This window comes from Garra rufa, chromosome 14 (genome assembly GCF_049309525.1).
Source record: "Garra rufa chromosome 14, GarRuf1.0, whole genome shotgun sequence".
Lineage (NCBI taxonomy): Eukaryota > Metazoa > Chordata > Actinopteri > Cypriniformes > Cyprinidae > Garra > Garra rufa.
The window spans coordinates 31,876,962-31,903,258 of NC_133374.1; the positions used below are offsets into that span (position 1 = coordinate 31,876,962).

At 37.4% G+C, this 26,297-nt stretch overlaps 1 protein-coding gene across 2 annotated transcripts in view; it reads right to left on the reverse strand.

Moving 5' to 3' along the window:
* Positions 1-24,028, reverse strand: part of arhgap35a (Rho GTPase activating protein 35a) — a 37,723-nt gene extending 13,695 nt beyond the window's left edge. The window contains exons 1-3 of one of the 2 annotated variants that reach the window (XM_073817569.1): positions 19,894-24,028; positions 17,775-17,919; positions 7,924-8,001 (exon numbers count right to left, since the gene is read on the reverse strand). In XM_073817569.1, coding sequence (XP_073673670.1) covers positions 7,924-8,001; positions 17,775-17,919; positions 19,894-23,643 — 3,973 coding nt within the window. In that variant the 5' untranslated portion in view covers positions 23,644-24,028. Of the gene's footprint in view, positions 1-7,923; positions 8,002-17,774; positions 17,923-19,893 lie in introns of both variants that reach the window. The other variant, XM_073817568.1, reaches the window with a different exon arrangement.
* Positions 24,029-26,297: the final 2,269 nt, after the last annotated feature.

Sequence of the window (26,297 nt, forward strand, 5' to 3'; positions counted from 1 at the left end):
AAACACACAAACAGTGGCGCACACACACAGATATGCATCCAGAGCAAACAAGTTTCTTTAGAGCACTTAATGAAATGAAAATGAGAGATTTGGGCTTTTAGTCCATGTCTATTAACAAATAAAAAATATGAATGTTTACATAAATGTTTACATTTAACATTTACTTAAAAAAAATTATTAAATGTTGATATAAATATATATTGTATTATATTTATACATTTTTTATTTTTATAATATATAATATTTATAGCATGTTAGGGCTGTCAAATCGATTAATCATGATTAATCACATCCAAAATAAAAGTTTGTGTTTACATGTGCGTGTACTGTATATATTTGTGTATTTAATAATATATTTTATTAGTTCTTTTTATATTTTATAATATTTAATTAATTATAATTAATATTATAAAATATATAAATTATATAAATTAGGGTTGTCGAATCAATTAATCACAATTAAATCACATCCAAAATAAAAGTTTGTGTTTATATATGTGTTTAGAAATAGTTATTTTTATATTATAGAATATTTATAGCATGTATATAATTTAGGGCTGTCAAATCGATTAATCGCGATTAATCATGATTAATCACATCCAAAATAAGAGTTTGTTTACGTGTGTGTGTGTGTGTGTGTGTGTGTGTGTGTGTACTGTATATATTTATGTGTATTTAATAATTTATTAGTTATTTTTATATTATATAATATTTTTAACATGTATGTAAATTAGGGTTGTCAAATCAATTAATCATGATTAATCACATACAAAATAAAAGCTTGTGTTTACATATGTGTGTGTATTGTATATATTTACGTGTATTTAATACATTTTATTAGTTATTTTTATATTGTATAATATCTATAACGTATATAAATTAGGGCTGTCAAATCGATTAATCACGATTAATCGCATCCAAAATAAAAGTTTGTTTACATGTGCGTGTACTGTATATATTTGTGTATTTAATATATTTTATTAGTTATTTTTATATTTTATAATATTTATAAAATATATAAATTAGGGTTGTCAAATCAATTAATCACAATTAAATCGCATCCAAAATAAAAGTTTGTGTTTATATATGTGTGTGTGCACTGTATATATATATGTGTATTTAATAATATATTTTATTAGTTATTTTTATATTATATAATATTTATAGTATGTATATAATTTAGGGCTGTCAAATCGATTAATCGCGATTAATCATGATTAATCATATCCAAAATTAAAGTTTGTGTTTACATGTGTGTGTACTGTATATATTTATTTGTATTTAATAATTTATTAGTTATTTTTATTTTATATCATATTTTTAACATGCATCTAAATTAGGGTTGTCAAATCGATTAATCACGATTAATCGCATCCAAAATAAAAGCTTGTGTTTACATGTGTGTATACTGTATATATTTACGTGTATTTAATAATATATTTTATTAGTTATTTTTATATTGTATAATATTTATAACATGTATATAAATTAGGGCTGCCAAAGCGATTAATCACAATTAATCGTGATTAATCGCATCCAAAAAGAAACGCTTGTGTTTACATGTGTATGTACTGTATATTTATGTGTATTTAATATCATTTTATTAGTTATTTTTATATTGTATAATATTTATAACATGTATATAAATTATGGTTGTCAAATCGATTAATCACAAATAACTGCATCATGAATATATATGTGATTAATCGTGATTAATCGAATTGAAAGCCCTAATATAAATGCTTAAATAAATTGCATATATAAAACGTTCTGGATAAAAAAAAAAAAAAAAAAAAAACTATATATACGTCTTAACATCTTAAAAAAATGAGCAAACAAAGACACTATGCTGCCTTGTTTCAAGTATGCACATAATACAAGCATATTTCTATGTGCTCTGACATTATGCTTTCGTAATGGCCCTCGGTGGGCCGGATCAATAGCTGTGGATCAGGCCCGGTTAATTGAGCTTATCTGCTCTACAATGTGCTCATTGACGGAAATGCGATCCATGCACCGAGGAATAGCAGCCATTTCTTTGAAAGCAGCGAGGTCAGCAGGGTCTGCTGTGACTAGCCCACTCAAACTTTTCCCCAAGGCAAATGTGAGTAACAGAGTTTTGTATGTACTATGATATCCATGAGATGTCTTTAGATTATGCTGCTACAACAGCAGGGTAATGTGAGAGCATGGAAGTTCATGGAGGCCAGACAAGTAGAGAGAGAGAAAACAGAGAGAGAAGGCAGGTGGTGGGAGTCATTGCTCTTGTTATACTTTGGTAATGTTCTTAACTTCACAAGCTTTTTTAAGTGGTACTTTTAAAACAGTACCACAGTATTGTAATGTTTCATGATTTTCCAAAAGTGATTGTATATACATAGAAAGCATAATAAAGGCAAATAAAGTGTTTACTTTACTAAAGTGTCTACTAAAAGTGTTAAAATGTGGGTGAAAATCTACTGTCATTGAGCGCAAAAGATATATTTATTTAAAAATGAAATTATATACTTTTTTCTGAACAGTACTAGTAAAAAGCTGACATATGGGTAAAACCTATTGATTTGAAATACAGTGGCAAAGATTGGTCAAGATTTATATGTACAATTAACTGGTTTTGGTGCCTGAACTGAGTCTCTTAACATCATCTGCTAATTCTTACTCTAAATATGCTTTCATTGTTTGATGTTTGAAAACCCCTTTTCGCTTTGACCCACATTTTATGGTAATATGTTACACATCAAAGTAACACTATCACATCTAGTATTACGCAATTAGTTGTGTTATAAAACTGAAAGATTTATGTGGAACTTAGTCCCCATGAGCAAAGACGGCAACTAAGCAATTGTCACTGAGCTTGTCACTTGGCTTTGACAATTTTCTCTTGACAAGACTGTGGCTTTGTAAGGGTTTTGTAGCAAACATAAGTCTTATCTGAAAAGCTACAAAAGATATTGGTGGACTTCAAATAGCAACAGTTATTAGGTCCATCTGAAATCATATACTGTCTAGTAGGTACTAGTCTTGTGTAGTGACAACGGAAGGTCTGAGAACCTTGGCTGTTTTGAATGGCCAAGGCCTGTCCAAGAGGCCATATAACTGACAGGTAAAGTAACCAATCACGTTTCGTTTTGTGCCTCGTCATGTTTAGGGGCGTGTAAATGTCCCCACAATAACAGACCTAGTGTAAAACTCTTAAACGCATTTTAAAGATTTTGTGCCACAAACTTTAAATATTTTACGGAGTTCTGAAAATCCAGCGTTTAGTTGATCTCAAAAAGCGCTAATCGTCAGTAAACACTGTTTTCTTCTTTCGTTTGGCATCACAGCATCTTTGTTTCCAGGCGGAACGTTAAAGAACGCAACACACACCTGCCGGAAATGTTTTCGAATTTAACCAATCCGATGACGACTTTGAAACTCCTGAAGTTTTTCCACTTTTGTGTGCCATATGCATTAGATGTTCAGTTAACAGTCAGTGGGCGTGATGTCTGAGGCTGACACTACGTAAGTAACTAGAGGTCGACCGATGTAACGGTTTTGCAGATTAATCGGCACCGATAGTTGATTGGTGGAATTTTTATTCATTTACAAAATATAGTTTAGTAGGCTACTTTTTATTTAAAGGGGAGGGGGGTCCAATCCTGTTTAACACATGGTAAGTTATGGTTATAAGGTTATATAAGGTTATATATGGTTAAAGAGTTGGATTCTCATGCTAAACATGGCCAAAGTTTTAAAAAACGATTTGAACTATTAGAGAATTTCTGTGCCGGTTTTCTTACAAGTTTTTTTCCATCATGGCTCTTCATGACGTCCTGAAGGGTGGAACTCCTTGTATGGCCATTTCTTCCAAAAGAAGAGCACATCAACGTGCTTCATTCGGCTGCACGGGACTCTTATGTCTCTAAAGAAGTGTGGTTTTGGTTGTAAAGCAAAGATAACCTTGCTTAGCTTCCCGAAGAACCCAGCGTTATGTGAACAGTGTATGATGAATAGTGAGTTTCTTTTTCCGGGGCAGAAACTGAGTTTTGCAAGTGTCTTTGGTGATGAACGTTTTATAAATAAGACCCAGTTCGACACTGGATTTGCACATCGTTTGATGCTGAAAGATGGAGCGGTCCCCGCTATAAAAGATCCCGGTCATGATTCAGAAATTGCAGATGAAACGGCATCAAATGTCTGTGTTTTGTTGGCAATCGGCACGCAAGTTCTCGTCAGTCTTTAGCTCTGCCCACGACGCGCCTCCAGGAGCTTGGCTGTTTTCGGGGGGGATTGTAAAGCTGTAGCTTTCTTTGGTAAATATGATAAAACTAAAGGCTTTTTGGAGATATGAAGGATGCAGTACTACTCTATAGGTACTCAAGATTAACATAAGATTGGGTGAAACTGTGTGCATTATGCCCCCTTTAAACTATTTATTTTCCATTCAGTAGCCATTTTAAAAACTATCGGTCGATTAATCGGTATCGGCCAGTGTGGTCCAGCCTAGCAATCGGTATCGGTAAAATCCAATATCGGTCGACCTCTAGTAGGTACTACATTTAATGAGAAACAAACTTCACAACTATTAAAAGGTCTGTTCTATATAGTATAAATGAAGTTAGTCACAACTCTTCACCATAGTAAAATGTTATGTCAACAGCACAAATTTGTCAAAAATAAAACAAAATTTACCTATCAGACTTATGAAGTCTAATCAAATAATCTAAAAGTTAATACTTTCTGTGGTGCTGGCAAAAAGACACTTGAGTGAGACAGTTTGCTAGTACTGAGACAACGCCATTACATTTTTATCTTGATATTGCAAACTTCAGCATCTAGCTTTTCTAGATTTCTAAAGGTTTATTTATATGTTTTTCAATTAGTAAAGTGGACAGAAAGAAAAGTGAGAGTGAGACAGGGGACGGGAGGCTTTGACATATTCATACTGGGGCTTTCATGATATCAGATATTCACTACACAATTATTATATTTCAGCATTATAACGATATCTACAGAAATGTTGTCACTTTCAAACACAATGTAGAGAAGCAGAAAGAGTTTGTGACCAAGAACTTTTGAAAAGAACTGTCGATCAGCACAGCTAACACCCTGTATTTTTTTAAAGGATCCAAAAAACTCCCACACTGTTGAACAAACTTTTTCAGCTGAAGATAGAGTGTCTTGCTTTCGTCTGCCATCTCATCTGACATGATTTAGTGCAGCAGTACTAGCTACACGCTGAGTCATCTTTATTTTTCAATTTTCTGATGGATGTCAAACAGTATTTAAGGTCCACTGAAGTGCTTTGAAATATGCAGCCTTATTCTATGTGTTGACATAACTTCAACCGAAACAGAAAGACAGGGCGGGACATATCTAGCAGTCCCACCTTCTTTTTTTAAATAGCCATTAGCGTTTGTTTATATCACAGCTTAGGGCAGAGCTGTTGAGGTGGGTACAGCCGCATTTGACAGCGTATGACAGTCACAATCTCAATCATATTACAACATCTAGAAATAAAATAGCATTCAGTGTAGAATTCAAATGTGTCCAATACATTTTTGGGGTGAATGTGGTTCGAGCGGTTTGCTGACACAGTGCAAAATCAGACTTCATTCGCCCCAGTGGAAAGCATATTTACACTCTCTGAATTGTTCTCTATTCCTAAGTAGTGCACTATGTGCCATTCACTATACAGAAAGTATAAATTCTGTGAACAAGTGACCAATTTCAGCTGCAGCTTCAGCGTCTATTTATAGTGTACGGGGTAGGATGCTTAGGATTCTAGAGAGCATTTGATTAGACAAAGTTTTTTGAGAAACTGAAGTGCAGGTTGATGATGTCAGAGTGAAGTTTTGAGCTTCTCTTTAGGCTTTATATGACTTGGGGTACATTTGGACAAGCTAAACAACCCCTTTATAGCTTCCCAAAGGGTAAACTTCGACACTTTTGGACCTAGAGAGTCCAGAGAATTGTACTGCAGTGTTTTTTCCAGATTGAGTGAAAAACCTAGGACTAGTTTGCAAAATTAGTTTTTCATTTAACAAACGATTTGATTGACAGCAGTGGTTCTAGAGGCAAAGTTGTCCCGAATGAGGAGTTCTATTATATGATACAAATATCGGATGGTCGATTTCTTTCTTTTCCTTTAGGGACATGAGTCAAACATGCCCACTGAGTTTCATTCTGATTAGCCTTTGTTAACCTTGTCTAATAGGTGTTCAAAGTTCATTCACCAATAGTGGCCAATTATTTTTTATTATACGTTTTGGCATCCCTTTACAACGGTGAGTCAAAAGTTAAGATAATTATTGATTTTCACTCACTGGTGAAAAACCTAGGACTAGTTTGCAAAAGTAGGTTTTTCAAAAAATTTAGCCAAGACTCACGATCGAATCTGAGGCATGCGGTTGTCCAAAGTGAGCCAAGGATTCCAATGACATAAGACTTGAGCCTGTGACTGACGGATTAGGAGTTTATGGGCGATTTCATACTTTTGATCGCTGTAGTGTCCCCGTCAGGCTGATTGGGGAGAGCCTTGGTGACATTGTATGCAGTTTGATAACTACAATCCCTCCAAGTTTCTAGTCTCTACGACTTGCGGTTTGGTCTACACGATCAGTTTTACGTAGATGCTGATGCTTGACCATTCTAACAATTGGCGCTACATGATTAAACCCTTAATAAAACTAAAATAATTGTTCATCATTAATCGTAATCGAGGTAAATTAATCGAGATTTAGATTTTTTTTTTTTAAAGGTTGTATCAGCGATTTCTAGCCTAAAACATAAAGTGTCGATTTCAGCTTACCTTTCATCACGATCCGCTCGCTGCCTGCCCCATAAATTGTCTGTGAAAAAAACGCGTCTCTCTGGTCAGCCTAGGGTCCGAGATATGCCAAAAAAAAACAATCGGCGCTATCAACACACCACAGATAACCAAACAGTGTTCCAACCAATCAGCGTCAGGGGTTTGGTGTTGTGGACTTTCCTACTGGTGCAGGGATGTGAGGGAGGCGGAGCGAACGTCCACAACACCAAATCCCTGACGCTGATTGGTTGGAACACTGTTTGTTTTTGTGTGGAAAGGTTGGTAGTACCGATTGTTTTTTTGGCATATCTCGGACCCTAGGCTGACCAGAGAGACGCGGTTTTTTCACAGACAATTTATGGGGCAGTCAGCGAGCGGATCCTGAAGAAAGGTAAGCTGAAATTGACACTTATGTTTTAGGCTAGAAATCGCTGATACAGCCTTTAAGTCATGTCCCCCAGCTCTATTACAACCAGGATCAATCATAGGGTTACTGCTACTGTCACTGGATATTTATATTTTGGCAGTATTTATATTTATATTTTGGCAGTATCACAACGGCAGTATTTAATTTTTCATTCAATATCATGATTATCATTGCATTGTGACACAATTCATATTTATTTAAAAACTGCCATGGCAGCTTCGGCGACAACATTTTTGTGCGATTCATTAAAAGAATCGACTCATTTGTTCTCAAACTGAACTACATTGGCATGCTTGCATGTAAGTCTGTGTTTGTTTTTGTGTGCATCTAACAAAGACAATATAAATTCTATTGTGGTGTATGGACTTCATCACATTCAGTTCACACTGCAAGATGCAAAATGGGAAAATGTGATTTCTTTTGCTGAGGCCGATTAGCATTTAAATGCATTATTCGTGCCTGACTTGAATCATTTCGAATACTGACTTGTTTCAATTTACCCTTACTAATTTCCCTCCTTGGTATTTCAACTCGTTTTACTTCACAGTTTCTAAATGCAACATCACTGCATGTTACTTAGCTGCACTAGATTTAGTTCTATTTATACGTATCTGTCATGCCAATAAAGCACACTAAATATAAACTGAAAAGAGAGAGATCAAAAGAAAAAGAAAGTGAAAGACAGACAGGTCACGTGACTCACCCTGGTCAAACTGCCGCTGCATTGCTTCCATCTCGGCCTTATTTCCACTCACCCTGTAGATCCCCTCTGTGCTCAACCCTGTGTGAGAGAGAGAGTTGACATTAATTAATGAGTTTTGCACTCCATTCATTTTACACAGTCTCAGAGTTTGATAAGAGCCAACAATGGCGTTATCTCCCGCTCAGAATGTACAACGCATTACACATATTTAATTTATATCTGAGGTTGCTAATTGTCCGACCACACTCTGGCTGTCAGATCTTCACTGTTTGACTTATCAGTCGTACATGAAGAATGAGCTCTGCCACAGGCAGAGAGCAGCTTGCGTCTTGTGCCCCGCAGATGCAGACGAAGGGCAAGAGCCAGAGTACGGCTCGGCTTGGCCCATCTTACTCAAGAAAAGAGAAAACAAGTACATCGATAAAGAGGAAGACAGGGTGAGAGGCAGAGAGACACTCTCGGAAATGAGTCGGCGCGTTGCCGAGGCAGACCGCATTGATTGCCTCACCTCTCCTGATCAATTATCCATAAAAGCTTTTCTGTGGAGCTGCAGGAAGGGAAATATGTGAAGAGAGAAAGGGTGTGTTTATGGCAGAGTGTAAGAACATGAGGGGAAAAAGAAAAAGGCGAGAAAAGGACCGTAACACTTCTGACAAAAGTTTCAAATTGCGTTATAGATTTGCACCGATCATAAAACTCTACTTTTGATGTCTGGATGTCTGAGAAATCCACAAAGTCTACCAATCATTTCAATGTTTCTATTAATAATAGACTCAAATGTGATTAAAAAAACATTCAAAAGTATCACAGGTATATTTGTAGCAATGGATAATACATTGTATGGGTCAAAATTCAAAATCAATTTTTCTTTTGTGCCAAAAATCATTAGGATATTAAGTATAGACAATGTTCCATAAACATATTTTGTACATTTCTTAACATAAATATATTAAAACTTAATTTTTCATTAAGAGCTGGGGGTGAAAACTTTTGAACAGAATGCCGATGTGTACATTTTTCTTATTTTGCCTAAATATCATATTTTTTCATTTAGTACTGCCCTTCAGCAGCTACAGGAGATCATTGCATGTTTCCCAGAAGGCAAAATAAGTTGAATTTAGCTTGATCTTCAAATTCAAAAAGCATCAGTAAGCATTCAGACCTTCTGTAATAGTTGCATATGAGTCCCTCAGTTGTCCTCAGTGTGGAAAGATGGATCTCAAACTCATACAGTCATTGATGGAAAGGGTTCAATGTATGTAAACTTTTGAACGGGGTCATTTTTATCAATTCAACTGTTATTTTCTCTTCTGGACTATATGTAAACGTCTTTCATGTGAAATATCTTATTCAGGTCAGTACTAAATAAAAACTAACATGCATTTTGTATGATCCCTCATATTTTGTTGAAATTAACATTTTGCAGATTCTGTGAGGTGTATGTGAACTTTTGACTTCAACTGTATTGTTAGTAATATGCATATTTATAGTTATTTACTTATGTAGTAATATACTTTAATTTACTTTTTTGTTTAGTCATTTATTTAATTATGAACTTGTTTATCTGTTTATGCACATACAGTAACACTTAAAGCCTTTATGTATAATGCATTATAAACGTAGTTTAAATGCATTAATTATGCCTTGCAATGCACCTTATAATGCATTGTACAATGTCACGAGTAATTGTAACCACAATTAATACATTATAGCACTTATCAATTCATTGTTACATTATGCATTTAAAATTTTGGTTATATTTACAACAAGATATAATGTATGCACATTATGAACAATTATAATCTATTATACCCTTTAATAACCCTTTATAATGCATTATACATAAAGGCTTTAAGAAAATGTGTTACCGTACACACTTATTGATAGATTTTTTTTTTCTAGCGCATTTAAACAGTACAAATCTGTAATTAATTTTTATGTTCATATTACTTTTTTTGTTAGAGACGAATAGCAAACATTTAGGCTTTTTAAATTCACTTTGTTGTGGTTAACATTATGGTGTTAATTTTTATATCACAAAAATTTCCTTGAATAGGCTGTTCGTAATTATCACATTTGTGACCCTGGACCACAAAACCAGTCATAAGGGTCAATATTTGAGCAATATTTTGGACAATATTTAAAAATCTGGAATCTGAGGGTGCAAAAAATCTAAATATGGAGAAAATCCCCTTTAAATTTGTCCAAATGAAGTTCTTAGCAATGCATTTTATTAATGCACTCTTTCCTTCTGGAGCATCAGTGAGCATTTGAACCTTCTGTAATAGTTGCATATGAGTCCCTCAGTTGTCCTCAGTGTGAAAAGATGGATCTTAAAATCATACAGTCATTGTTGGAAAGGGTTCAAATACACAAAATGCTGAAAACCCAAAGAATTTGTGGGATCTGAAGGGCTTTTCTGAAGAACAGCAGGCGGTTTAACTGTTCAGGACAAACAAGGGACTCATGAACAACTATCACTAAATTAAAAAAATAGTGTATGTGAATATTTGAACAGGGTCATTTTTATAAATTCAACTATTATGTTCTTTTGTGGACTATATGTAAATGTCTTTTATGTGAAATGTCTTACTCAGGTCAGTACTAAAGAAAAAAATAACATACTTTTTGTATGATCCCTCTTATTTTGGTAAAATAAGTGTATATAGCTTAAGTTTTGATCTTCATTTTACAAGCCAGTTGTTCAAATGAACCTTAATGAACTTCATTCAGATGAGCTTTCCAACTGACAAAAAGTACAAAAGAACAAGTCGATCCATTCATAGCTTAAACCAAATGTACTTTCGAACTAAAGACTTCCAAAGAAAAACATTAAACATGAATAGAAGCCACAGGAATATATGAGGAAGAAAGAGCAACACCCTCTGAAGGACAGTCAAGGACAATACAAGGAAGTCACCATATTTCCAGTTCATTATATAATTTCTCTCATGTCATTCCCTGTCCATCACTCTCAATCTACTGGCCTTCATACTGAACGCTCAGTCCATTAGCAACGTCCAGAGAACGCCATGTTAAGACATTTCAAAAAACAGAAAGCACTTCGAGCCTCATGGGCTTCTCTAACTGAAACTCACCATGACCTTTTTGCTTAGAGCCCTCCTAATGCACATCTAACCCTGCAACATGTCCAAACAAACCCCTGCCGCTTCCTGCCATCATCTTCAGCATATCCTCCGGGGCCAGTATCAGCCAATTCAGCACTTCTCCTCCTCCAACGGCTGTCATGTTCCCTCCTTCCCTGTCTTTATAACTGGAGCTGTTTCTGCCAGAACCATTTCACAATCTGATTTTTATTGAAAATAGGGTCTGAGTGACGGGTTACAGTTGAACAGACAGTTGCTGTCCTGTTTGCTGAGACTATATACAGTATTTCCTGTTCCCATAGTTTGGAACAGGTCCTACCGCTGCTCAGGTGATTGCAGCTATAAGACGCAGTGAATAATGTGGAAATGGTGACCCCAGTGGTCCTAAAACATCCAAACACTCATTTATTATACCTTCCCATTGCTACAGTGAGAAAAAGGACTCACTGAGTGAGAGAAGACATAGAGAGGAAAGAGAAGTTAAATGAGAGACAGGTTTACCTAGAAGAATGAACAGGAAATGAGAGGAACAATAGGGGAACACAAGTATTTTTGGTACAGAGGGCATAACGGAAGGGACGGAAATGGATCCCTATAGAAACTATATAAATCTGAGGTTACGTAACAGGCGGTGACTGTGTTTTCATTTCTGCCCCATCGAACACAAATAGAAATGAGAAAATGATAGGAACACTTCTCCAGAAATATATAAAGAAACTAAACTTGACTAGTTTGCTATGAAATGAGAACCTGTCACCATAAGAGAAAATGTTGAATAATGTGCTGGTCACTCTACAATGAATTGAAGCTTTCACAAAAAAGTTTCATAAAAGTATGAGGGTGAATAATAAAACAAAAAAGACATTTATTTTGTATGAACTAAGCAAATTAATTAAGTGAATTAGACTAGGCATTTGAGTCAATACTTTTTTATGTCAAGAAAATAGTATTTCCATTCAGCAAAGATGCACTGAATTAAAAGGAAGTGACAGTAAAGACGTTTATAATGGTAAAATAAGTTATATTTAAAACAAATGCTGTTCTTTTGGGTTTTCTATTTATCAAATAACCTTGATAAATATTTATTGCGGTTTCCACAAAAATATTCAAGGACAATATTAATATTCAATATTCAGGACAACTGTTTTTAAACATTCATAATAAGAAGAAATGTTTATATATTAGAATAGAAAACAGTTATTTTAAATTGCAATCATAGTGTACAATATTACTGTTTTAACGGTATTTTGAATAAATAAATGCATCCTTCACGCTTAAAAATAAAGGTGCTTCAAAAGGTTCTTCAAGCGATGCATTTAAAGAAACCATTTTTGGTTTCACAAAGAACCATTCAGTCAAAGGTTCTTTAAAGAACCATTTCTTGCTTACCTTTTTATAATCTTAAAATTACAAAGAACCTTTTGTGAAACAGAAAGGTTCTTCAGATGTTAAAGGTTCTTTATGGAACGTTTTAGACAAAAAGGTTCTTCTATGGCATCGTGAAGCAACACTTTTAAGAGTGTTATTAAGCACAAGATACACTAACAGTCAAAAGTTTTTGAACAGTGATATTGTTTTGCTCACAAAACCTGCATTTATTTGCAGTAATACTGTAAAATATTTTTACTATTTAAAATAACTGTTTTTTATTTGTATATTTTTTTTAAATGCAATTTATTCCAGTGATCAAAGATATATTTTCAGCATCATTACCCCAGTCTTCAGTGTCACTGATCCTTCAGAAATCATTCTATATGTATTCATATAATGCTGATTCGCTGTTCAAGAAACATTTTTTAATATTATTATTATCAATATTTAAAACATTTGAGTATGTTTTTTTCCAGGATTCTTTGATGAATAGAAAGATCCAAAGATCAGCATTTATCTGAAATAAAAAGCTTTTGTAATATCTGTAAACACTGTACCATTCAAAAGCTTGGAGAAATTATAGAAATTAATACTTTCATTTCTCAAGGATGCTTTAAATTGATCAAAACTGATGATAAAGACATGTATAATGTTACAGAAGATTTCGGTTTCAGATAAATGCTGTTCAAAGAAACCTGAAAAATTATATTTAGCTGTTTTCAACATAATAATAATACTTTTTGAGCAGCAAATCAGAATATTAGAATGATTTCTAAAGGATCATGTGACTAGAGTAATGATGCTGAAAATTCAGGTTTGAAATCACAGGAATAAATCATATTTAAAAAATTTCACATAGAAAACAGTTATTTTAAACAGTAAAAAAACATTTCAAAATTTTACAGTTTTTGCTGTACTTTGGATCAAATAAATGCTGGCTTGCTGAGCAGAAGAGACTTCTTTAAAAATCATTAAAAATCTTACTGTTCAAAAACTTTTGACTGGCAGCGTACTTCTTTAAAAAAAACATTAAAAAAAAAAGCATATCGATCCTAAATTTTTGAAGGGTAGAGTTTAGGGGAGAGTGGAGACAGTTGCAAAATGTGGCAGTTGCAACATTGCTTATTTCTTCAAGCAGGAATAAGATACAGTGATAATATTCATACTGCACATGCTTTATTGGCCACTCATACTTCCTGGAAGAGATCAGTCACATGTGATCATTCCTTCTACCCACAATCATTTTCTTTAAAGATTAGATTTTTGGTCATAGTGTCTAAGTTGTTTGTGTGACGAATTGTAAAAACATAACATTTTAATCTGTGCGTTCTTAGTTTCTAATAGGCATAGCTAGCGTGTGCCAATGATATGTTGTCAAGCTAATATACCAATTTTTATCATGGCTATCACTGTAGGGACAGTTGCAACACACTGTTGCAACCATCCCAACATGCTGTCCCTTACCACAATATTGATTTAAAAGCTTGTCATAACATTACATAATTGTAATTTTATAATGATAATACTAATGAACCCCTTTAATAGATAGTTATCTCCTTTTTTTTAAGTGAATAGGTAAAAAATCTACTTGTTACTTAATGTTTTTAATTTACTATTCTTTGTTTTTTGTTTTTTTTGTTTTACAGCCAATTTACCTTATTGAAGACCGTGACTGTGAACAAATAAAATAAAGAAATTGCAAAATTATATTTAAGAATGATTTCATTTTATTAAATGTTGCAACTGTCCCCTATTGTGGGGACGGTTGCAACGTTTCACTTTGTCTATTTAAGTGTAAAGTGTACGTATATTATAATGTACACATGTTGCAGCAATATGGGTGAGTAGCTGACAGATGCGGCTTTTTTGTATTAAAATTTCGGCTTTCTAATACAAACAGTCTCTGAGAAACTAAAGGAAATGCAAAAAGTGTTGCAACCGTCCCCACTCTCCCCTACTATACTTTAAATTAGTTAGTCAACATTGGTTTGAACCTGCACATACCTTGTCACTTGCTTAGTATTTGACTTATTTGATTTTGCTTTCAGCTATAAAATAGCTATAAAAAATTATTCAAACTAAATCGAAATAGCTGACCTTATAAACCGCCTAGCTGTTTTCATATGACCTCACTGGCCAGTCGCAAATTTATACAGCTAGAGGTAAATTTAGCTTTTATGAGGCGGTGAGATACACAGCGTTGCTGTATGTACAATACTAAGCCGCTATGACTAAGCACATCTTAACAGTAGCTGTTAGCAGGACTTGCTTGACATGTCAAACTGACAAGCCTTTGTAAAAGCAATTCGGCGTAATTCCGATAAGGTTGTATTGTTTTGATGGGTAAGGCACTCTGTCTGAGTATTCTCTAGTGTTCACTCTGAGGGTGCTATCAGCAAATCATGCTGTAGGCTGTTGTAGAATCCAGTTCCACCCACAGAGCACAAAAAAAGAGCTGAGCCTGAAAGATTGTTCACCATTTCTGCTATGTGATATTGATCTCAATGAGGGAGTTATCAGGCAGAAAATTACCGCAAGGGGCTTGGCAGCTTACACACATACACAACCACACATAAAAAAGGCGGGAGACGGGCAGGGTGAAGAGGAAATGGAAATGAGGGACAAAGATCAGGAGCTGAATTAAGAAAACTATTAATGACACAGCCATTGACTCCATTCTGCCTCCTAGTGGTTCACACACAATCCAAAGGGTGGGGTTGAGTGCTATCTTCAGGGATCTGAAATGCATATACTTCATGCATGTACAGTACGTAATACATAAAGGCATGTAGTTTTAGTTGCTTTATCTATGTACTATAATCCAGTAGTAAGAATACAGTCATAAATCACTTGAGTGATGCACAAAGTACCATAATTATGATATCTGCATCCATGAACATGCCAGCATTTGACTAACAGGGGCTCATTATACAGTAGGCTGCGCAGGGTTGACTTCATCTGAACTACAGATGGACAGATGCATCCCAGAGGGAATACTGATGTGTTCTCCAACACTCAGCACTACCGAAAACACCAGCCGGAGCAAATGCACTTGCTCTCAGTAGGTGAGTTTAATCCCTGGAAGCTAATGGCGCTAATGCTATCGAGCCAAATCAAATCATAGCTGCGTAGATACACGCTTAACAAGTGCGCATACCTGCATAGCATTATAGTACTGCTAAATATAAAAGGCTCTTATTCGCATGCTAAGCTCTGTGGGCTCATTTAAAATGTTCAAATGATCATACAGGTTAGGTACAGTTGGCAAAAAACATCTTAAACCAGCCTAAGGTAAATAGCTGGTCTCCCAGTCTGGCCAGGCTGGTTTGGTTTGCTGGTTTTAGAGGAGTTTCAGACCTAAATCAAATATGATAAGCAAACTACCTGAGGTTAAGCACAGATTTAAATGGGATTTGAATTTCAGCCTCAAGTGTTAGTTGCTGGCGTGCCTTTTTTAATCCCTCAGCCAAAAATGTTTTACTCACCCTTAGGCCATCCAAGATGTAGATGAGTTTGTTTTTTCATTAGAAATCGAGAAACTTAGCATTACAACACTTGCTCACTAATAAATCCTCTGCAGTGAATGGGTGCCATCAGAATGAGAGTCCAAACAGAGACTTTCTCTAGTGAAAAAGGTCATCCCCTGTTGTCCTTTCACATCAAAATCCACCAACACATTTGTTTGGAACTGTCTTGAACATTTTACACTTTGTAAACTGCATATTTCTCTACTAATTCAGATTTACCTTGGGAAAGCAATACTATGAATAGACAGCCTGTTCGCATTGTTTATACGTAGGTATTAGTACGTAATGTTTAGAAAGCACAAAACATACATTTTTGTATGTTTTTAATGATGCTGAAATGTACAATATGGACGTATTTAAATGTTTAAAATGTAAAAATGGCTACGCATTTTATCTGTAAGTATTTACAAACCTTTTATATCATTAAATTATAATTCTAATCAATGCATTTTTATCATTTTATCAATAAGCGATTTAGATTTTTAAACCCCTTAACCTACCCCCAAACCTAAACCTACCCAATTTTTTGTGAATATAAAAAGATATAAAACGTGATTGACCGAAATATGCAATTTTTTTTTGCAAAAATGTTTTTGTATGAGGTGCACAGCAGGATTTAAATTGTTAATCTCTGAAATTTTTATTATCCAGATTATTGTCCCAATCCGCTCCATGAAGGCGCGCATTCCTCATTCAAACACACCTCACCGGAAAAACGGCATGTCGTAATCTGTGACGAAGCAGCCGTCCAATTTTCTTACCGTAAAACCTGTCGCAAAAGTTTTTTGAATCGACAACTGTTAAATTTGTGACGAGTGCGTCAGAGCGGGTTTTGATGCTCATAGTCACTGCTCAGGATGGAGATGAAGATCGCCAAATAAAGACTTGGATTTGGTTCTGCTCCTCACAGTTGAATGGATTCTAAAGATTTGGATTACAGTGCATGAATAAAATTGATTGTTTTGTAATTATGTTGCGTTTTAGTGTATTTTACGGTTCTATTATCAGTCATAGCATGTCAGAGAAAATGCCTTTTAGGTCCCACTGCAGACAAAGTAAAGATTACATGAAAAGTAATGACTAAACGATTGCAGAAATGTTATTCATTTTAAGGGATTAAAGTGTAGTCTTGTTTAACATTGAAACGAGTTGACAGCAGAAATCACACAGAATGAAATGTTAGCATTTTGTATTAAGTAAATAAGTAAGCTTCATTTAATAATGCAACTGAAAACATAATGCTATTGATATGACAACTGAATATAATAAGTTAATGCCAGGATTTCAATATTCATAAGGATTCATTTGTAAGTCTGTAAAGCTATTCATATGTAAACAATTCACATTTTAGGTGTCGTCAATACGTCAGTATTATCAGCTGTTTAAACTCTCTTTCTGATGGCACCCATTCACTGCAGAGGATGCACTGGTAAGCAAGTGATGTAATGCTAAATATATCCAAATCTGTTATGATGAAGAAACAAACTCATCTACATCTTGGATGGCCTGAGGGTGAGTACATTTTCAGAACATTTTTGGTTAAACTAATCAATCCAGCATCAACCAGCATGAGATGCAGGTGCACAAACAAGGACTGCTACGATTACTACTGCCAGGGAGCCAATATTATATGTAATTGTATCTAAATTCATCTTATCTATCCACTATATACTGTACACAAAGTATGTACTGTACATTCTTTTGAGTCTGAAACACTGCCATTTTTACACCACAGACTTCTTGCCACACACTGTTTAAATTTGCATGCAAACGTTAGCATCTAGCTAACTTCAATACTTCACTCCGAAGTAACAACACAAAGTCAGAATTTGGCTGTGCTGCTTACCTGTAGTCTCAATGTAACGGATACACTTTTCGATGAAGTATGGAATGGGCCGCTCCGGTGTAACAACGTTGGCCAAGGGAACTCCAAAATAGTTACTCTCAAGAGGTTTGGACAACGACGACTGGCGAGCCTTTGGCCGCGTTTTCTGCTGGACAGGAGAGGAACACATTATTTGCTGGTACAATTACAATAGCTAAACTTCAGCCACAATTAAACAGGAAGTAATTCAGAGAAAATGTTTGATCATTTGTTGACACTTGGTTTTATATTTTGTATCTTATGCAATGAAATTCAAATAATTTTAAGTGTCATATAGGTGTCCCTAAAGGAAGTCAAATCATTCGCATTATTCTAACAATGTGGTACATTGTGTTTGACTTGAGTTTGGAGTTCTGCAGGAGGACACACTGCTTAGATATCCCTCCCCTCCTCATGCCTTCCCACAATGCTCTGCAGCAGGGCATCATGGCTCATTGGCTAGTGTGTCTGCAGTACTGTCAGACAAGAGAAAAAGCTATGACGCTTATTAGGCCAGAGTCTTTCTGCTCTAGAGCTAGAAGGCTACCCGGCTTCCTGGTACATCCGCAGGTCAAAGCTCTGCTTTTCACACATTTTCCTTCCTTTCTCTCTCTCTTTTTGCTTCTCCCTACATTTCCCACTGCTCTACTCCTTTTCTTATTTTCAGATTTCACCTAAATCCCCACTGGCTCCTCTCAATAGACGTTTACATAATTACCACCCTCCCCTCTGCAAGCTCTCGGTAAAGAATCTGTGCTCCAATTACAGTTCACAGGGAGTATTACTGTGATGGCAATGTTACGCAAAAGTAATGCGTTCACCCTGCAATGCAGGTCACACAGCAAACCAGACCAAGGCACACAAAGAAAACCAGCTACATCATGTTTATAACTGCTACTCCACCCATTTGCAATTTCAGACATGACAGGACACTCTAGTGTTACAGTGTGAATGAATCTGATGTTTGGTTATGTTAAGCCTCACTAATCTCACAAACTTTTCACAAAGTATTTGCAAGTGGTGGAAAACTATCTCCACCATGCAACTTTTCACTTGCCAGTTGCTGATGCAAGGTTAAAGGGGGCATTAAAAAGGAACTAGGTGACGGTGGAATTTAAAACATTCCACTTGTTGGGTGAGGAGATTTTAAAGGCTGAGAGAACATTTCCGGCCTTGAACATACTGAGAAAGAGAGAGCGCTAAGATGGGATGGTACACAGATACAGGCTTATTCAAACTCTTTTAACATCAAAAAGGGACAGTCTTTGTTGAACAGAGCTTAAACCAGTACAGACCCCTGGGGCTACTGGGCTCCTGTGCTTTTTTATGGGTTGCTTTATGCATCAATCCCATAAGGCAATTGATGCAAGCAAGGTGATTTAACCCAATGGCCTCAATCTAACCCCACTGAAGTAATAAAGACACTGCTGTGCAATGAGAAGGTCTGGTGGCTCAATCCTTTCACATGCCCTTAGGCTGTCACATGCTCTATGAGAACAGCAGTCACTGAAATTTCTGCTCGTGTGAATACAGTGTATTATGGGAGGGACGGCTATTATAGTATTCCCAGCAAGAAATCATTTAGATTTTACATTTGTCAGACAATTTTATCCAAACCAGCCCTACTAGGCATTGTTAGCACCATGATGTAGAAGTTTAACTATAGGAACTATTAAAGCAAAGAGCAGACAGCTGCAAGTGAACAGCACCCAACCACCTAGTAAAAGAGTCAGACTTATATATCAATCTGTTTTGTCTTAGTTAAACACTTTAAAAGATGGACATGCACTTGACCGAAGACTAGCATCTAGGCATCCAGATAAACTAAAGGATTAAAGTCTGTGGATCCATGAAACATAAAAAAACAGCTGGGTCTTTTCTCAGATCTACTTTCTGAAAATTAAGTAAAACAGAGCCTATCGAGCTACTGCTCCAAGGCTGTAATTTGCATTTAGAGCATGGGTCAAAGTCATTCCCTAATCCTGGATGAAGCTAAGCGCAAGCATTGTCATATTTTCAAACTGGTAAAGTACAAATCATAAATGTGTATTAATGTGCTCTGAAGTACAATGTATGTAACAAAAAAACAGCACACCTTTACCTTGGTATTTCTCCGGAGACTTCTCAAGAGATTCCTCCTCTTTGGGTCCTCGCCTTCTTCATTTAACGAACTGTCCCCTTTCTGCGGACCAAGCTCATCCTCTTTAGTCTTGGGGAGACCTCCAAGCTCATCATCACTGCCAATGAAGCTTGTGCGGAAGCTGCTAAACTTTCCAAGGCGCTTGGAGCGTTCACGGTACAGCCGAGGTTTAACACCAAGAGCAGATAGTTTCCGTCTACGTTCCAATGAACTGCTATCGGCCTCACTGTCTGATCCATTTCCTGCACCATTAGAATGACTCTTGTTTGCATTGCGAATAGTGATGATCTTGCCCTGTGTGCTGTCATGTGGAACAGAATAAATATTCTCCTCCTCCGTGGGACGGGGCTTTGCTACTGCGTCCATGGGCTCAGCATAGTCAGATGGATCATAACCACCTTCAGTTGCTGGTGGCCAGGTGACTGACGGTAACGAGCGCCTGTTAGGTCCGTGTATGGTCAGGTCCATGTATGAACTGATGTTTGAGGTTTTGGGAATGTCGAAGGTGACATTGGGCTTTGGTCGCACCTGAGGTGGGACTTTGTTGTTCAGCTTGTTTTCAAAAGTGGTGATGTCAGAGATGAGCGAGAAGGCATCACCCTCTAGGTCTGGGAGCTTGAAACCTCCACCATGGGCCAAAGTGCCATCTTCCCTTAGGGTAGGATAAGGTGGGGAGGGCTCAATGTCATCCTCCGAATCTAGCAATGTGATGCTTGGGGAGCCACATCGAGGTGAAGAAACGTTCTCATTGGTGACATTGTCTGCAACGTTGTCATACATATATGTTGCCTCTACAATGGTTTTCTTCTCCACTACCTCTTTAAAGAATGGCTGGAAGTGGTCTATCCGATGCAAGCCTCCCACCACCCCACCAGGTCCACAGATTACAGAGCTGAAACGGGCGTCAATTTCATGGGCCAGTTCCTCCCCTTGGGCAAGCTGCTCTCGGACTGCCTCAGAGTCTGCAAGTTCTGATTGATTCTCTGCAACAGCAAGCAACTGCACTGGAATAATGTCCTGGACTTCACAAAGGAAGGCACAAACGGTTTCCATGGAAGCCTTCCGTTTGGCTGAGTACACTGCTATGTAACCATGTACTAATCTGCTTTTACGTAAGGAAAAAGATGAGTGGTAAGATAGAACAGCAAGATCAATGCTTTGCCTTTGGCCACCAACAGATAATTCCAACAAAACCGATGTTCCACTGGATAGATTGGAAGATGGCCGACAGTGCTGGGGCAGCAAGAATGGTGAAAGAAGCTGGTCGACATCATAAGTATCTCCACACATCAGACACATTACGATTCGCAAGTCACCATCTGTGCTCTGCTGAGAGTCTCTGAAACCTCCAAGTGCAGGTAGCAAAGGTGGAGAGCTACTCCCAAGACTAACTGAGGGTCTTCGTGTGTCTAACATACCTTTGAGTATCTGGTTTAAATGTTTTTCATTTATATTGCGACCATAGCCCACACCTGGAGAAGCAGGCTCTAAATAACTGCACTGAAATTTGCCAGCCATTTGTTGACCTTGTTGGATCAGGCTTTGTGCCGTTTCACCTCCAATGTCAGAAATTGAACCAACACCTCTTTTGGTGACCAACAGAAGAGATAAGGGAAGCTGAACTAGACTAGTATCCCTTCGACTTATGGTTGATTCTCGCAATTTCTCAATACTATCAACAACATAGGATAAGGATTCCTTTGAGTTGTAGAGGCAGAGGCAACCATGTGGGGCAAAAGTGGGAGTATGGAAGGAGTTCACTGGAAGGCGTACATTTCCTTCTATAGGTCGAAGAGCCAGTTCGTAAGTCCTTCCATCTAGCAGGTACCGTTCATCATTGGTGCACAGTGCTCTGATCTCATTTGCCAACTCTCTTGCAAGTCCATCTTTGCCAAGGATCACAAGATTAATTCTATCAACCTTTCCTTCACCAAACTGTGATTTTGAGCCCCCGTCACAGGAATATCGAGTAGGAAAACGGAGGGCTAAGAGTTGCTCAATTTTGCCATCCACACAATGTGGACTGCTAGGACAGGTTTCCTTAGTAGGGTGGTAGACAAAATGGATATGCTTGAGCACTAGGGCATCTCTCTCAGCTTGAAGCTTTTGCAGGGCCTTGAACCTCTGCTCATCTCCAAGAACCTCTTGAATGGCACCCATTTTCTCTTTACTGGGCTTAGCATCAACTTCGAGCTCATAGAACAACTCGGAGTACTCCAGTAAAAGTTCTTGGAAGTCCTCTTTGGCTTGGTCAATAATGATCTTCTGGTATTTTTTATAGATATCAAGGTACTCAGGCTCCTCTAGCCACTGATAAAACTCCTCATTCATAATGAAGCTACGAGCTTCCTCAAAAGGTTTGCCAGGTGTAACAAATACTGAAGACGCAAGTTTATCTTTGAACTCCCATCGCATTTCTGCCCGCTTTCTCTCATTGCGCAAGTGTTCTAAGTGAGCCTTATAGATATGCTCTGCTGCAGGGGTTTCCAAAAGGTCCTGGGGAATGCGTTCATCTTCCATGTTGTCAATATGTGGTGTAGTTTCCCAAGGTGTGTCGTCCAGCACAACAAACCATTGGGAGAATTCTCGCTTGGTCTCGATAACTTTCTGTACTCCTGACCAGCTCAGGTGATCAATCTCTTCCAGGTCTGAAATCAAGGAATTGAGAGCCTGCGGGAGTGTGCTGAAATAGATTCTACGCCGCTTTTCTATATGCTCTTGCTTCAGCCTGTGCACATGTTGCTGGAATAGTTTCTTGGCCTTGGAAGTACCCTCAAGGAAGACATACTCTTTGTATTCAGGGGATGTCTGCATTCTGCGGTTGATGTTCGGCCATGTTTCATTGTGGTTCTTCACAATGCGGCTTACCAGCCACTCGTAACGGTCCTTAGCAGATGCTATCTGCTGACTCTGCTGCTTGAGGGCTTCATAGTATGGAATGATCTTGGGCTTCCCTCTACTTTTATCTATCAACTGCACCAAGGTAAGAAAGGCGAGGTCAACATTAACGTTAGAGCGTGCTGAGGTTTCAACTACCTGTAAATTCTTCTTGGCCAAGGCAAAGGTGTGAGAGTCTTTAATGTACCGCTCAACTCCTTCATCACACTTGGTCAACACAAGTACAACTGGCTTCTTGGTCTTAGCTAGCTGGGTATAGAGATTGGTGACAAACTTCATCTGGTCATCGAAATTTCGGTTCATTCCCCTGCTCACGTCGACACACAGTAAGAATCCATCCACTAAAAGTTTGCCTTCAGGCATTTGCTTCTGCTCAAAGTCTTGCTCCAGTCCGAGCTGATCTGTGCAGAAATACATAAGCTTCTCAGCAGAGGCTAGTTTGTTGGAAGCTGCCCGCTTGATATAGGGCAGTAAGGCAGTACTTCGATGTGGCTGAAACGTTTGATCATCAATAAACTCTGTTTGTTCCACCACATGCATTCGGCAATCAGCGCCCTCCTCCAACATTCGTACCGCCTCGCCCCAAAACAGGAAGTGGTCATTGTTAACCACTCTACCACCAAAGTCACTTGTGCTTAAAACAGATGTGTGGTCCAAATAAAAATCATCAGCACTGGGGCGAACAAAGCGATTGCAAAGGCAGGACTTGCCTACCCCACATTGCCCCTTTTCCTTTTCAGTCCCGGACAAACCTACCACAACAAGGTTGTAGGTTGGTGCCCGGGCATCTTGTTTTTTTGCCATCATCATCATTTGACAGCACTCATTTTGCCATTCCCAGAAGCTCTAGTTTGAAAGCTGCTGGGGTGATGTTCCATCCAAATGCTTGCAGGCTTGGCAAATTATTTATTTCTAAAGATACTGAAAGTTACTTTAGGGTTTTTTTTCCATGCAGGGCCAAGTATGTCCAGTCCCTTTAATGATCAAATTTGAAATCCACAGTCATTTGGCCATTCACAATTTTGGAAGAGGTTTAGAAGGGGAAGAAGGGAGTGGGTTTGAGGGTGGGGAAGGGAGTCCCTGTGGACTTAGGCGGGTGTGCTGCAGGTGGTTTTATTCCAGCCCATCTCCTCTCTTCAGGGGCACTCCAACACAGAATACTGAATACTGTAGGCGTCAGGCTCGTCTAACCTGGATCTGACCCTGCAAGACATAAAACAGAATATATAATTAGAAAATGAACTACAAAATAGATACAAAGAACAATAAAAAAACATCCATCACATTTTCATCATTTAAACATCTAAGACTACTTAGACGACAACTAATTTTGTTCAAATTTGACCTAATATGACTATAAACCTATAGGTTTTCATATCAAGATGAATGACTAATTTGATTATTTTGGCAACACCAGTTTCATTTCATCAGTTGCCCAGGGTTGTTTATGCATAACCTAAAGGCATCAAATACCAAGGTATAAGAGGCTAGTATCATACCAAAGCCCAAAATTTTTAATTGATTCAACCCCACAAGGCATTGCATTCTAATCCCTAAATCCACACAAACATATACGCACAGATGAAAGCTGTGATAAGTGCTTCAGAGATACAGTTTTAATTAGGCAACCAGGGAAACCCAAAATGGCCCTTAATAGGAAGTACTGCACATTGGCTGCCTTCCACAGTCTCAAAAATCATTTTCAAAAGGTTTTTGCTATAAGAAAAATTAACAACTCCATTAACATTTCAAACAGAGTGATACTGTGAATCAAATTCAGAAACAGATTCAAAACAGGAAATGTCTGATGTATAAACTGAGTGGTGAAAGCATGTGGATACCAAAACAAATTAAGTCAAGGCCTGTGGAAATCTACAAAAAGGACAGAAACCTCCAGATAATATATGACAAGAGCTCACAGAAGCCCTTACACTGTTCTTGAAATCCCAAGCCTGCCAAACACAGATATGAACCAAAAAATGTGTAGCTATAATTACAGAATACTGCAAAAGGTGTAACGATCTTTACCCTTTTGATATATATTCTTCTATTCGTTTAGTAAACACATTACATTCACTATTTATACATTTATACTATATATTTTTGTCTTTTTATAAATACTGTAGCACTTGAGTTGGGACAAACCCAGATTGTCATAGTCATCTAAACAGAAAGAATGACTTGGGCCTATGCCAAGGACAGGCACAGCAGAAGCCACAGACCTTCGTCTCCCAGATCAACAGCAGCACCTGGGAGGCAAGACTAGGTAAATGTGCTGACAACAGCTCTCAAAGCACAACATCTAGCGATCACAAGCGACACAATTGCATTTGCAGATGTCACTGTCACAGTCTGAGCCAAATGTAATGATTCCGCGGTCTGTGAAATAGCTTCCATGTATCAGCCACCATTCTTGAAATCACAAAACATGTAAGAGTTTTAACATTTCATTTGAATTTCTGACACCTAATATCGGAGTGGAAAAAGGTATCAAAGTTTGAGCCTTGGCATGCCAGTCAATGTTGAATCAGTTATAAGACCAATGGAATCATGCTTGTATAGCTCTCTCAAAAACAGCTTTTGCTAGTACGATTAGCCAGCAATCATTGGACACTTATAGCAATATAGCAAACACAAAAGTGAGGTATGCTAGCTTACCTAGAGAAAAAGCCTGAAATGTCAAAAATGAATTTGTCATTCTACTCCCCCACTATAGTAAAACAAGGCCGAGAGCCAGTGAGCAATGCAATGCTGTGGGTGGGGCAGCGTTATGTTTATTTAAACATTGACCATCTCCTCTAACATAACTCGGAAACATCATCTCCATTTTATATGTTAAATACTACGCTTGCACTGCTCGAGAAGTCATATGAAACATAACCAAGATATATTTTTATTACATTCATCCAATAAGACTTCAAATGAACTTTTTTTTTCTGAGCCCATCAGATGTGGTTATCAGTTAGTAAGCTATGAGGGAGTAATTATATAATTCATGCTGATAGAGGGCAGGTAATTATGTAATTATGCTCAAGAACAGGTTGCTGTAAGTGCCACCCATGGTAATGCTTTCCATATTAAATTCCAAGAAGTTACAATGAGGAAGAAAAGGCGTGAGAATAGATGCTGTAGCTTGAAAATTAATTTTAGTAGAGAAACACTCGAGAGCTCTCAAGAAAAAAGAAATCATTAACAAATAGCCATGACAGCTGCCTGGCTACAGATCAGCAATGACCCACGTGTCACACACACATACACGCACAACCAGGTGGTGACTCCAGCTTCCGGGACAAAAAAATTAAAAATCAGTGCATCTATTCTGTTGGGTCACCAACATGACAAGTGACGCCATGCTTGCTGGTTCATGACCAATTGTGAAAGTCATTAGTCTAATTAAGGAAGTGCTCATTATTCCTCAGCTCTTCGGGACCTGGCCCTCTGAAAAAAACACACACACACACACACAC